Genomic DNA, 14,209 nt, shown 5'->3' with positions numbered 1-14,209 from the left:
ATTTTCAAAGTTAAAGAATCCCGAAAAAGGGATTATTGATAGCAGAGTTGAGCTCGGATCCAGCTGAGTTGAGAACTTGCATGCCAACCTTGTTTCTGGAGAGAAACAAGAATTCATCTCCTTCGACTTTCTCGAATCCACAAAGCTCCAAGAACTCCACTCCTCCTTTCAGAGATCCAACTCTATCCTGTTACACAAATAAAACTTGAATCATGAAATGTGGCTAGATACCGTGTCGTGTTTGTGTATTATATTGTGTCATGCCGTGTTTAAGAACGTATAATATAGATGCATTGATGATCCGTAATAGTACATAAACTTTTAAGGCATTTGTGTATTCCTATCATGTTCGTATAGTTTCAGGGAAGTTTTAATCATATAGGGAAATGTTAACCAGGGTCTGAATGTATTCCCGGGTCGTGTTCGGCATAGTATCAACACTAACTACATAATACACTACTGATATACACTTGTACAAGTCCAATTCAGCAATATTCAACTCAAATCCTATGTCAGTCCATCCATATGTATAAATTGATAATCCAAGCCTGTTTATATTATCTTTAGTAACTTTACATTTTTTTCTTTTCTAAATTTATTAAGCATGGGTGACTTAATATATTTATTATAATTACAAAATTGGCTAAGCCAGCCACAAACCATGAATATAGGAGTTAAAGCCTAGCTCATTTTTGGCTAATAAAAAAAACTTCCGTAAAATCAATACTATATATAAGAATAATCATATGCATACTCTTAAACATCGATGCTGAAATATTAAGGTCGAATTTAATACCTGGAAAGTTTGATTATTGAGTCTAATTCTTCGGAACTTCTCCTCGTCAGGATTCCTGGCCACGTTTCCGATATACGTGAGAAGAGTCTGGAATGCTTTCTTCACTTTGGCATCATCATCCTTAACAAATTAAGAAAGAAAAGAAAATGTAAGACCAAAACAATGATCTGCGGCTCAAATGTGCTATATATGTGATATCATCTTATTGGATGGGACCATAGAATAAAAATCCAGACCGATAAGAAACTATATGAACATTGAACCCGTTGAGAACCAGTCCAAACAGTAAACAGAAAAGCCAGTAATAAATATACTGAACCAGTAAAGAAATCAAGTTCCTAGGTATTTTTAGTTTTCAAGTTTATTTGTAATTATAGAGATATAAACCTTTAATCTTTTAGTTTTATATTGAAGACAAACCAAAATGAAACTAGTTGGATCAAGAATTGGAGGTCCAACCGTTCCATCTTAGGTTCAGGGTTTTAAACATTGGTAAGGAGTTTCTATTCAAATTGGATGATACAAATTGATTCCAATTTAAACGACTTTTTCTAACCAAATATGATATACATATATATTTTTCCACAAGTGTAAATAAGATTTATAATGTTATTTAAGATATATTTATACTGTTATTTTTTTTAAAGAAAAGTCTTTTGAGTACAAAATGCTGATGGGAGTCTAAAACAATCAATGAACTGATGGGAAGAAAGAATTTGCAAAAATTTGTACTCGAAGGATCAAGTTGAATAAAATGCAAAGATGAAGGACTAAATTGAAAACAGATGAAACTTGTTGAAAAAGGAATGGAGTTGTAGATGTATTCTATAGTGGTAGAGCAACATGTGATTCAAATTTGATCAAAATAGAAAATGGAGGAGGAATTTAAGAAAGATGATATTTATTGTCAAAAACATGAATTAAACCTACATTTGTATTCTACATTGGTTTAGAAGCTTGTGATTCAAATTTGGTCAAAATGGACTGAAACATTAAAATGAAAGAGGAATTGAAGAGACAAGAAAATCAGGGATCAAATCACAAAAGTCAAATTATTTGGCTAAAGACCAAAACGACATCGTTTTAATTTTGGCTTAAATATAAAATAAGTGCCCAAACTATACCGCTTTTAATGAATAGGTGCTTAAAGTATGTTTTGACTCATCTCGATGTCTAACTTTATAGACGTTACTATTTTAGGTGCTCGGGCTGTCAACGACGTTAATTTCTTCCATTAAGTGATGCGTATTACAAACTAGTGATTTTGAAATTTATTTTAAAAAAAATTAAAAATATTATTATATTATAAAAAACACTAATTTCTCTTAAATTATAAAAAGCCCCAAACTCCATAAAACCCCCAAACTCTTACCTTAAATTGCCACCGTCGTCTTATCCGGCCACGACGTAATCCCTTCAATCCTCGTAGTCATACGCCATTGTAGTTGCTGCCTATTGGCCGTTGGAATCACAAATTTTCATTATAGGGTTTATGGGGTATAAAACATCAATTCGTCGTCGATCAATCACTATTTCATAAGATTTTGGTCGACGGGTGGAGATGAGGCTAGGTAGAGCTTCGTCAACGGCAAAAGGCGACGAGCGACGTGAATTTAGGGGTTGAAATAAATGTTTTCAAAGTTTTGGAATTATTTCAAATTTTTATATAATTTTAATTTTTCAATTTTAAAGAAAAAAATAAAAATGGTAATCGTGAAAAGAGTTAAAAACTAACATGGTAATATTTGTAACCTTAGGTACCGGGATGAGTCAAAAAAAATACTTTAAACAGTTATTCGTGAAAAGAGCTATAGTTTGGATTTAAGCCTTTAATTTTTTATTTCTCGGTTATTTAAACTTTGAAAATCCAAACTCGAAATTCAAGTTTACAAATAACTCGAACAACTTGAATTTCAAGAAACATTTTTTTTAGTTGAATCGTGTTTTGCTCACCCGTACTCATGTTTGAATATGTGACGCGCATGAATATCGGATACAAGTACTTCAAGAAAAATTGAAGAACAGCATAGGTAATTACAAGATGACAACATAAGTTGATCTTAAGTTGATATACAAAGATTGAAACCTAGACCAAGAAAAGCAAAAAAAGGCTATGTTTAGTGGAACAAAAAAGCTATATGGCTCCACCTTTTTCTTTTATTTCTCTCTCTCTCTCTCTCTCTCTCTCTCTCTTAAAGAACTCATATCTGATGCATATAAGATCTTCCAAATACATGAAAAAACTTAAGAGAGTTAAACATACCCATATTAGATGCATAATTGTATATAAAGCTCACACCTGAGTTTGAGCAAAATATAGAAAAGTACTAGTATTGGAGAATATCTTGCCTAATGGATAAGAGAATATGACCATCTAGGGGTTGAAAACTAAACCTCTATGCATTTCTACTAGGAATTTTGCCTTGTAAGGGAGACACCATGCTATTCTACTACCAGAATGACGGAGGTGCATAGTGCTTGAAAATCATCAATCTAAAATATAATATTGAAGATTTTTGGGATACCATAAGATGCTTTAAAGCACAGACACTTCTATCATATCAGGGCAGTGTTTTTGACATGGATGACAGAATGCATGCAAGGCACGAGTAGAAACATTTGAATATGGCTGAACACACCCAGACACATGATGGTGTTTCGGTTTTCTTTTTTGCATTATTCCCAAATATGGAGTTAACAAACAGCAATTTGATTCTAATTGAATTTTAGGTTCAAGTTTTCAAATTCGATTATTTTAAAAACATAAAAAACTATTTGCATGTTGATGTTTAATTAGAAAGAATCAATTTTAAAGAGTATATTTTCTTTTTAATTTTGTTGTTTTGCCATATCCATCATCTCCTAATTTAAAAAAAAAAGGTGTTTCCACGTGCGTTTCGTGTTATACTCATGTCTATGCTTTCTACGTAAGATGATAACAAGTAGCGATCAAGATAAAAATTTTATTTACCTTGTGATTTTGCTTGAGAGATCGCAAACATTCGCGCATTTGCTCTGCCTTTGTGGCAGGCCTAACTGGCAATGCACTCTGCAATACAGAAACAGAGTTGTACTGAAGTCTAGGATTACAACAATAGTTACCATTCAGAAAGGGGGTCTGATATTCAACAAAAGCAGGGTGCTGTCGATAGTGAGGTATTAACTGAGTTGAATAATTGTAGAGCAGAATTGTGGAAGCTGCACAAGATCCAAGAGCAGATTTGGTTTCAGTATTCGAGATCTAAATGGATTGAAGACGGGGATCGCAACACTAAATACTTCCATTCCTGTGCTACGGTTAGGAAGAAGAGGAATGCACTGGTGGCACTTAATTTTAGAGGAGAAATAGTTGAAGACCCAATTGCTATTAAGGACATTGTGAAGGATTATTTTTTTAAGATCTACAATAACCGATCTACTCTAGAAATTGATGAATTAAATCTGGATTTTTCCAGAATTTCTTTGGAGCAGAATCAGTTCTTAGAGCAGGAATTTTCAGAGGAGGAAGTTTGGGATGTTGTGAAGTCTTGTGGAAGTAACAAAGCTCCGGGTCCCGATGGCTTTAATATGGGTTTTTTCAAGAGGTTTTGGCAGGTACTTAAGGAAGATATTATGACCTTCTTTAAGAAGTTTTACTTGGGAAAGGATTGGGAACATGGAATAAATCACACTTTCATCACTCTTATTCCGAAAATTTCAAACATTGGTGGTTTGGACGATTTTAGACCTATTAGCTTAGTGGGTGGTTTGTACAAGATCCTCTCTAAATGTCTGTCAAGGAGACTTAGGAGCTGCATTTCAGATTTGATCAGTCCATGTCAATTCGCTTTTATTCCCGGTCGACAAATCTTGGATTGTTCCCTTATAGCCAATGAAGGGATTGACTTTTGGAAGAAGAATGGTTTAAAAGGATGTGTTTTAAAGCTGATTTCAAGAAGGCATATGATACTCTTGACTGGCCTATTTTGTTCAGAATTATGAAGGAAATGGGATTTGGTTCTAGATGGATAGGGTGGATTTCGAAGTGCATCACTTCAGCAACTGTTTCAGTCTTGGTGAATGGGGTTCCAACCGAGGAAATCCCAATGGCTAAGGGTCTTCGTCAAGGCTGTTCGTTGTCTCCGTTGTTGTTTAATATAGTTGGGGAACTATTGAATTTATTGATACTTAAAGCTGTTTCAGGGGGTCTCTTTTCGAGTTTGATGATTACAAATGGGGAGAAGAATTTTAATTTAACACATCTACAATTTGCTGACGACCTTATAATATTCTGTGGTGCGTCGAAAAAACAGATCTTGAATGTGAAGAGGGTGCTTCGAGTGTTTGAGATTATTTCTGGACTTCAGTTGAACTTGAAGAAGTGCAAATTGTTTGGGGTGAATTTAAGGGAAGAGGAAATTAAGGATTGGGCAGCTACGATTGGATGTTCAGTGGGTTATTTTCCCTCTGAATATTTGGGACTCCCTCTTGGTCCACACAGGAACTCTAACATTCTGTGGGATCCAGTGGTTCAAAGCTTCAATAAGAGGTTAGCAGGCTGGAAAGGCTCTTCTTTGTCACTGGCGGGCAGGCTGGTTTTGATTAAATCAATCCTATGTTCACTTCCTATATACTATTTGTCATTATTTAAGGTACAGCTTCAGTATACAAGACCCTAAACTCTATTATGTCAAATTTTTTATGGGGTGGAGGAGGTGGGAGAAAGAAAATCCATTGGGTAAGCTGGTCCAACGTTTGTAAACCAAAAATTGAAGGAGGCTTGGGAGTTCCTAATTTAAATACGATGAATAGGGCTTTATTGGAAAAGTGGGCTTGGAGGTTTGCTAGGAGAGGAAGGCAGTTTGGAGGGAAATGATTTGCACTAAATACAAATTGGATTCTTCATTGATGCAGCTTGATAGTAAGGTTTCTCCTAAATCTTCTTGGATATGGAGATCTTTGGTGAATAATCATTTTAAAGCTGATTCGATGGGCTGTAGTATCAGAAGCAATTATAGCTACAAAATTGGCAATGGGAGGAATATTCGGTTTTGGCAAGACAATTGGGCATTGGATCATCCTTTGAGGGTCATGTTCCCTAGACTATTCTCTATTGCAGTGAACAAAACTGGAAGATTATTTCAGTTTGGGGATTACAGTTCTGGGGCTGGTTTTGGAACGTCCAGTTGAGAAGGGAGTTGAATGACTGGGAATTTGAACAATGGTTAAACTTGATGGCTGTTATTTCAGAATTTTCTGTTTCTACTGATGCGGTTGATGGACTGTTGTGGAAGGGGAATGGAGAAGGGGTTTTCAATGTTAAATCATGTGCCAATCTATATTATTCGGGTATTTCTGATTTGGAGGAGCTAATTTTTGGAAATCTATTGTTTGGAGGGGCATGCTGCCTCCAAGAGTGGAGACTTTTCTTTGGCAAGTTATCTTAAAGAAGCTGGCAGTGAAGACAGCTCTGGTTAAGAGAGGTGTTCAGGGCATAAATGATTCTATGTGTCCTTTTGTAATCTAGAAGAAGAGTCTTCATCTCATCTATTTTTTTCATGTTCGGTTGTTTGGCCAATATGGACTAATTCATGGGTTATTGGAATTTTCAGTCTGTTTTTCATGAAGATGCAAAAAAATTCCTAGTAGCATGGACTAACCTAAAGACCAACTCTCTGATGTGGTCATTTATCCCTGGAGTGGTCTTATGGACAATATGGAAAACTAGGAATTATATAGTGTTTGAAGGAGGGAAGTTTGATCGAGCAGAAATATTCTATCTAGCTAGGTGCAGGCTTGCTTCATGGTTTCTAGCTAGGGAAACTCAGATTTCTATTTCCAAGGATGCTCTTATTGCCGACCCGTCCTTAGTGGATTCTTGCTCGTCTTATACTAATCGGATTTCATCTAAGGTTCCTTGGTCCCCTCCTCCAGAAGGTTTTATTAAACTTAATGTGGATGCGGCTACTTCTAGTGATTGGAAGAGGAGTGGTTTAGGTGGCGTTTCTGAAAGATAGTTCTGGTTCGATTCTCGGCTCCTTCAAGACCCTGCTGGTCCGGGACCTCCAACTTTGATGGAATTGAAAGCTATCCTAAAGGGGTTATTTTATTATGAATCTATTCGCCACAAATTTAAAGAGAGATTGATTATCGAGAGTGATAGTAAGGTGGCAATTGGTTGGGTCAAGGATGTTGGTTCTTGTCCTGTCGTTTATGTTCAAGTTGTTAAGGAAATTATTCAAAAGCTTAGTGTTTATGAAGGTCTTATTAGATGGGTTAGTAGAACAGCCAATATAGAGGCGGATGTTCTAGCTAAGTCTGGTATTGGTTGAGTATTATGTTCTATTAAGGGCTGGTTCTTTTTGGCTTTTTATCTCTGGAGGGAGATTAGACATTGTATTACTTTGTAATGTTTTAAGATTAATGAACTCCTAGGGCACTCTTTTCCTCCTTCCGCTGATTAAGGAACTATTTTCAAGTTCCGTTAATCATGAAGGGGGTTTTTAGTGAGGCCTACTATTCCTATAAAAAAAAACAGACGCAGAAGGTTTTGGTGCTGCTGAAGGCTCTTCTGGTGGCAGCCCTAGTCTCCGCCTTCTCTCTGCCTATGAGACATATTTAACTTTGTTTACCGCACCACGATGGTGGAGGGAAGTAATGATAATGCCACAAAATTAAGATAGCAACATAGACATTTTTTCTGGTAGTTGCTTAATGTGATGTAGTTGTTAACGTCATTGGATAATTTATGTTACTTCAACTCTTGATTTCTCTTGAAGTAACTATGTCAAACAACTGTCTCCAATACATATCCAAACATAGATACGAGGATATGACCATCAAAAGACCTTTCAAATACATAAAACTTATAAAAAAGGGACCATATCCATTCTGGACATGCTCATTTCGAGAGTAACATAGTGGATAAAATGATTAATAATAGAGTTAGACAAAAAGGAAACGTGGAAAGAAAAAATTAGAACCTTGTCTTCTTCCAATTTCTGGCGAATCTTTTCCAGTGCTCGTTTCTCTTCCTCTTTTTCAGCTTTCCGCAGGGCCATCAAACTGTGAAAGCAAAAATAAATGAAAAATGACTGTTATCATCTAGTCAAATCCTTGAAACAAGAGAGAAAAGAATACATAATATAAGCTAGAAGACCAACCGTTTTCTCTCATTTTCTTCTTCAATACGTTTTGCTTCCAACAACTCCTTGCCCACTCGAATCCTCTCCTGAAACAATGGTTAATGTTGTCACACAAATGGAAAATGACCTATGAAGCAAAATCATGTTACAGATAGCTTCAGGTAAAAAATTGTGACAAATTCTACAAATACTCCATGAACAAATGTGATCAACAGGGTGAAAGGGAGGCCAAAGAAGAGAAGGATAACTACAAAAAGGACCTCACTTTTACGATGATCGTCAACTAATCCCCCCTGGACCCCGAAAAATCTGACGTGGTGGGAAAGGCTTATGGATAGTTTGGGTGTTGTCTGTGTTCTAGTTCAGAAGAATAAATGCCGTCTATTTTAGCAGAGTGGAACATTTCTACCTAGCCAACAATCACAACGAAACAATATCTGACCGATTCCATTAATGTATTTTTCAATAGAAAGTAGGTCAAAAGAAATATTTATGTATTTCCATGGCCTTCAATTACATTTTACACTTACAATGAAATTATCGCTGGTCCACGTCACAATGAGTCATATAAAATGGGACTAAATCAATTTTTCACAATGCAGAACATCATGTGTGATGGTTACAGGAAACAACTTTAAGAAACTAGTTATAGAATAATATATGGCATGCATGTATGCATGGTCATCAAAATGATAAGCACCTTTTCTCTTTCTCTTTCCATCCTCTTCTCCTCTTCTTCTTTCTTTTTCCGAGCTCGCTCCCTATTATTTACAAAAAAGATGAATATAAAACAGGAGACCAATGTCACACAAACATGCAAGTCAGCATAACATCGTGAAATATATCTGAAATGTGTCACAGTCCACCAGAATACTGGCTAGAACTTTCAAACTTTTCACAATATAAGAGAGATAGAGAGAGAGAGAGAGAGAGAGAGACCCAAAAATAAACCTTTCACCACGTATAAGACAGACATCAGGAGCTAGGGCAGAATGGTTAAGGTTTTTACCAAAAGTGGAAACTATATAGCTCCAACTCTTCATATTTATTTAAGTATTTGCATCCGACGCACATCTAGACATGGGTACAAGGATATTTCCCGCTAAGAATCCTCAAAATACATGGAAAAACTTAGTAAAACACATAAACACACCCTTGTTGGACACTCACACCCAAGTCCCGATAGTAATATAGGTGGAAAAGACAACGGCAAATGCTTCAATCGCCAATGACTGCACTATGCATTCGATTTTAGTACTGAAGAATGCAACTTTATAAGCTATACCTTAGCTCTTGTGCTTTGAGTTTCATCTCTTCCGGTGTAAGAGAAGGTTTAGGCGCCTCACCATTTTTATTGACAGATACCTGAAAAGACAAATGCACCTGTAAATCCATATAATTACTAGGGAATCTCTTGCACATATCAGGATGACTATAGGCAGGTTTTAGGGTTCAAAGATAATATACCATGGGCATCTCATCGATGTCTGTATCAGCCTCATGTTCAACTACCCAGTTCACGGCAGCCTCAAGACTTGTATTACCTGCAGAAGGGAAACCCGACGTTTACACAATAGCAAATATCTCATAAGCTTGCACCTTTATCAGTATTGTCTGAAACATTTTATGAACATATTTGTATTTTTAGCATCAAAATCAAGACTGTGAATCACCGAAAAGAAAAAAAGCAAAAAGTAAAGTTGCTCGTATTCATCTTTTGAAACTCAGAGAGAGAAAAAGAGAGTCAATTTTAAAAACTAATTTTATGCAAAGAAACATGTATTATGGCGTTAATTTTTAAAATTGAGATGAAGCAATGGCAAATTTCACCACCTGGCATTTACTTCCAAGACAAAGTAATAATATCTACAACCTAGCAGGAAAAAGAGAATAAAGGAAAAAGTGTAAACTAAAGCACTTCCGGAATGTAAATGACCATACCAGAAAAATGGAGAGCACGTGTTGCTCGTGCGGTAGGGAAACCCATCGCTTCCAGTTCTTCAAGCAGTTTTTTGTCAACCTCTGGCACAACCATCTCTATCAAAACAAAGGAAAACAAAACAATTATTCATAATGATGCATACAAATTTAAATATACTCGCATTTATAACATATACAACAGCTAAGAAAGCACTTATTGTCCAGCAACACTTGGCATACAGAAAAATCACCCCCAAATAATTTAGAATAACATCTTCAACAATTACTTCCAAACCACCAGAAGAGGGTTGGGAAAGAGGAAAAAGGAATTATGTCATCAAACCAAAGCTTGGCAAACAAAGCTCTAGCTGTCATAGATATGAGAAAGGCATATCAAATTGCAATAACAAATCAGTACAAACATGAAATGGAGAGAACACTACTCAAAGAAGTATTTTATACAAGAGATCATTCATTAAAATTTTAACTAAAATAACCATTGCAAATGTACCTTCAGATTGGCTGGTGCTACCTGCATCAACAGTCTCCTCTGAGTCCATAGCTACCTTTGGGACCTCCAAACTAATTGGTTTTGCTGTCTCCAAAGTCTTATCTACAAACTCGGTATGCCCTGTTCTTTTTGTATGCAAATCGCTTTCCTTCAAGATGAAATAAGAGTAAAGCTCCAATTATCATCATATGTAAAACCAAGTGCACTACTTTATTTGCCAGGAAAGAAAAAGAAAGGCATCAGAGTTCTAATCCATTTCAGATTTTCGTTTTCAAAACATAAAATTGACTTTAAAAGATAAAATGTTGATTTAACCAAAAATCCCGCACAATCATGTTCATGGAAGCAAGAACAACCTTTCATGTTTAAAACCAAATAAACACACAAATACTTCACAATGATGTCAGCTTCTCCACAACCAAAGCCCCAAATTTTCACCAAATCCTTTATATAAACATCCACTTTCTGATATCAAACTTTCAACTTTTCCCGAATCCAAGAAATCCCAACTTTCCAAACTAAAACAAATCCAGCACAAAAACTTATAAATTAAATCAAGAGAGATGTTACCCAGTGTCTAATGGCATTGGCTGAGGTGATATAAATGAAAGGAAAGTGCAATTAACATATTATTTTTCATAAATTCCGTAAAAATAACATAATAAATAATCGTTAACCCACGCATGTATGTATCGGATAAGAAAGCCCTTAAATCAAATCAAGCCAGTACAAAAGCTTTAATTTTCAACTTAGATTCTAATAAAAAAATCAATTTAAACCCAATTCAAAGCAAACTTGCAATTCCAACTCAAATCAGCACAGAAGTCCTATAACCCAATCGAAATTTTGAAAAACCCTAATGGAATTGAAGTAAAAGCGGATGCTATACTGTTTTGGATCGGCATGGTTTGCCACAAGCAGAGCAAACAAGATTGAGAACGGCTTCAGTGGACTCGGAGAAGTTGGAATGGAAAGTGAGTTCGGCGTGTTCCTGGGCTTCCTCCACCGATTTCAACAGTGCCCCACAGTCCCCGCACTTCAAAGATACACCCGCCATTGATGGGTTTTGAGGGATCAAAGCTCTTCAGATTCTTGACTCTTCCCCAAATCTATAGATGAAAATATAGGAAAGAAAACGAAAACGTAAAGTGTTTGGGATCGTTGAATTGCCTTTGTTGGTCAGGGGTACGGGTGCCCTAGGTCAGGAAAATCTACCCAAGTTTTTCGGATAGTTCCTCAATTTATCGATTTGTGTCGATTTAGTCTCTGTACTTTTATTTGCGCAAAATTAGTCATCAACTTTTCAAATTATTTTCAGTCCTTTGGGACTTTTTTTGTTTGCTTTGTTTAAAAACTGTGTAAAATCATAAATTTAGCCGCTCAACATTTGCAGTTTTTATTAGTTTAGTCTTCTTTTTTAAACCTATAGCCGACTATTAGGGGAGTGCACTGAGTGATTGCTCAGGGCCCCATTTTCTTATTTTTATAATTAGGGCTCTCATTTTTTTCATATTTGTAACTAGGGCCCCTAATTTTTTAAATCTTATTTTTTTACCTTTATAATTGAGGTTCTAATTTTTTTAATCTCAATTTTTAACTTTATAATTGAAGTCTCTAATTATTCCAGTCACATTTTTTACCTTAATAATTGAGTCCCCTAATTTTTTTAATCTCATTTTTAAACTTTATAATTGAGACCCCTTAGTTTTTTCAACTTCACTTTCTACCTTTATAATTAAGGTCCCTAATTTTTTTAATCTTACTTTTTACCTTTATAATTGAGGTCCATAAGCTTGTTCAATCTCACTGTGGGGGGATCATCCCTATACTTTACTGATGTTTAGAACTTAATCCAACATAATTTAAATATATCTTTGCATAACATTAACTCACTACACAAAAATTTCATTACAATTTCACTATTTGGTGACCTCTTAGAACATTATAAATCACATCACTAATCACTAATTTCTGTGAGTAAAATCAAAAACATAAAAAGATAATTAGTTTAATATTATTTTAACGCCCCAAATACTGACCTAGTAGTTTCATTTCAATAGATAATTTATTTAATAAATTTATTATATTACGAGGTCCTCTTGTTTCAATTTGAGTTTAATCGAATGAGAAATTAGCCATGTAGAAGTTAAAATGGGATTTTTTTTTTAAGCTTAAGAAGAAGATGGAATGACTAGTAATGTAATTATACCATTGAAGAAAAACATGGCTGATTTAGGAGGATTTTTAGTTGATTTTCACGTGACTTGGGGAAAGATTTTTCTCTTTCTCTTCCCCAAAAGCTTCTTCCATTTTATCTTCTCTTCTTCCTTCACCTTCTTTCTTCTTTTTCTCTCTACTCAAGCAAGAACAAAGAAAAAGGTTTCACCTTTCTTCACCCCCTTCCTTAATTTGAAATCTAGAGGTAAGATTCATAACCTAGAGTTCTTGAGCTTCATGAAAAGCTCACCATTTCCACAAATGGTGTTCTTGAGCATTCATGGGGTTTTAGGAGGATTTAAACTCCAAGAGCTTCCTCCAATGTTCCCATTCAATTTTCATGTGATATAGTTATCGTTTAAAAACTAGTATCCTCCATTTTCATGTTAGACCCGGTTGGTGGCTCTTGAGTGATGGAAAGTGAAGCAAGCACCCCCTTTAGTCAAGAAAATATTAATCCTTAGGCAAGCAATAGACATTTTTGAGTTGCTAGGAGATGAGGTAACACACTATAACTCTTCCTTACCACTTGTAATGTCCTTTAAATGAATATGTTTGCATGTATGGGGAATAAAAATGATGTGGGGGTTTGTTTAGTTCATGAAGCATGCTAGAGTAATTTTCATGGCAAGATTCGTATTTGTGTGTTACAAGCATGAAAATTAATACATTTTGACCTCTAAGACATCAAATAAGATGTTAAACATGTTTTCTAGTCTTATGGGAATTGTTGGGTTGATTTTTGGGTGTTTTCCAAGCTTAAGCAAGTCGTACTCAGAAAAAAAATGATCAATCCCTCGACTAAAGATATTGATCTCAAATTTTCTATCCAGTAAATGATCAATCCCTTTTCAAAAGGATCAATCTATTGGGACAAAAAATCGATCCCTCGACAAAAAAGATCGATCCCAAACTTTCTGTTGTGCATAAGATCGATCCCTCGGGGAAAATGATCGATCCCTCGAAAGAAATGATCAATCCCGTCGTTATTTTGCTAGATGAAAAATGGTGAAATTTCATTCTTTAGGGTTCTGAATTATTGAGAAATGTTATCTTGACCTCAGCATGTTTAAGTGAGTTTATTTTTGTCTATTAATTGGTTTACTTAAATACTTAAACCCTTAATTTGGATATCATTGATAATGATCAACTCGACTAATAACGTTATGAAATAAAGTGATATAAAACTAGTCTTTGTTTGATACTCGGGAAACAACTAGAATACCTGAGTTACTCTAGTATTATGATGTTTATCATGTTATGTTATGTTATGTTATGTTATGTTATGTTGATATCCTAATATCTTTTGTTCTGGTACACATCCGATGCACGTAAAATTTGGATCGTACCGATACGAATTTTGATGCACGTAAATTATGGAATTAGGTACGGGATGTGAGATTTCAATGCACGTAAATTTCAGATCTCCCCCGACATGTCGAGTATCTTCGGTAGACTAAGGGCTACAAGTTCTGATGCACGTAAATTCTGGTTCTTACCCTAAAGTTATTGTATTTTAAATAAGCTAGTATGTTGTTCGAGATACATGCAAATTCCTCCGACCACATTTCTGGACCTATTTTATATTTGTTGATATTTTCTGCATATTCATGAGATGTTAGGTAAGCTAGGGGTGTCGTC

At 35.3% G+C, this 14,209-nt stretch overlaps 1 protein-coding gene across 1 annotated transcript; it reads right to left on the bottom strand.

The window, feature by feature from the left end:
* LOC120152775 (eukaryotic translation initiation factor 3 subunit A-like) lies at nucleotides 1-11,527 on the bottom strand. Its single transcript, XM_039164913.1, has 13 exons — nucleotides 11,241-11,527; nucleotides 10,352-10,499; nucleotides 9,862-9,957; nucleotides 9,388-9,464; nucleotides 9,206-9,285; nucleotides 8,621-8,681; nucleotides 7,939-8,006; nucleotides 7,759-7,840; nucleotides 7,293-7,380; nucleotides 4,093-4,160; nucleotides 3,768-4,037; nucleotides 797-916; nucleotides 1-187 (listed from the first exon to the last, which is right to left on the bottom strand). The coding sequence occupies exons 1-13, from the start codon at nucleotides 11,406-11,408 to the stop codon at nucleotides 11-13; spliced, it is 1,503 nt and encodes a 500-aa protein (XP_039020844.1). The 5' UTR covers nucleotides 11,409-11,527; the 3' UTR covers nucleotides 1-10.
* Between the last annotated feature and the right edge of the window lie 2,682 nt (nucleotides 11,528-14,209).

This window comes from Hibiscus syriacus, unplaced genomic scaffold, assembly GCF_006381635.1.
Source record: "Hibiscus syriacus cultivar Baekdansim isolate YM2019G1 unplaced genomic scaffold, ASM638163v2 tig00111095_pilon, whole genome shotgun sequence".
In the NCBI taxonomy this organism is placed as follows: Eukaryota; Viridiplantae; Streptophyta; class Magnoliopsida; order Malvales; family Malvaceae; genus Hibiscus; species Hibiscus syriacus.
The sequence above is the reverse complement of the archived record's forward strand: the minus strand, read 5'-3'. Positions and strand labels throughout refer to the sequence as shown.

Excerpts from the sequence above, each read along its gene's own strand:
- LOC120152775 (XM_039164913.1), bottom strand. The coding sequence starts at position 11,408 with ATGGCGGGTGTATCTTTGAAGTGCGGGGACTGTGGGGCACTGTTGAAA. Across the intron at positions 9,958-10,351 it reads TAGCACCAGCCAATCTGAAG|AGATGGTTGTGCCAGAGGTT; the intron begins GTACATTTGCAA and ends TTGTTTTGATAG. Across the intron at positions 8,007-8,620 it reads TGGAAAGAGAAAGAGAAAAG|GAGAGGATTCGAGTGGGCAA; the intron begins GTGCTTATCATT and ends CCATTGTTTCAG.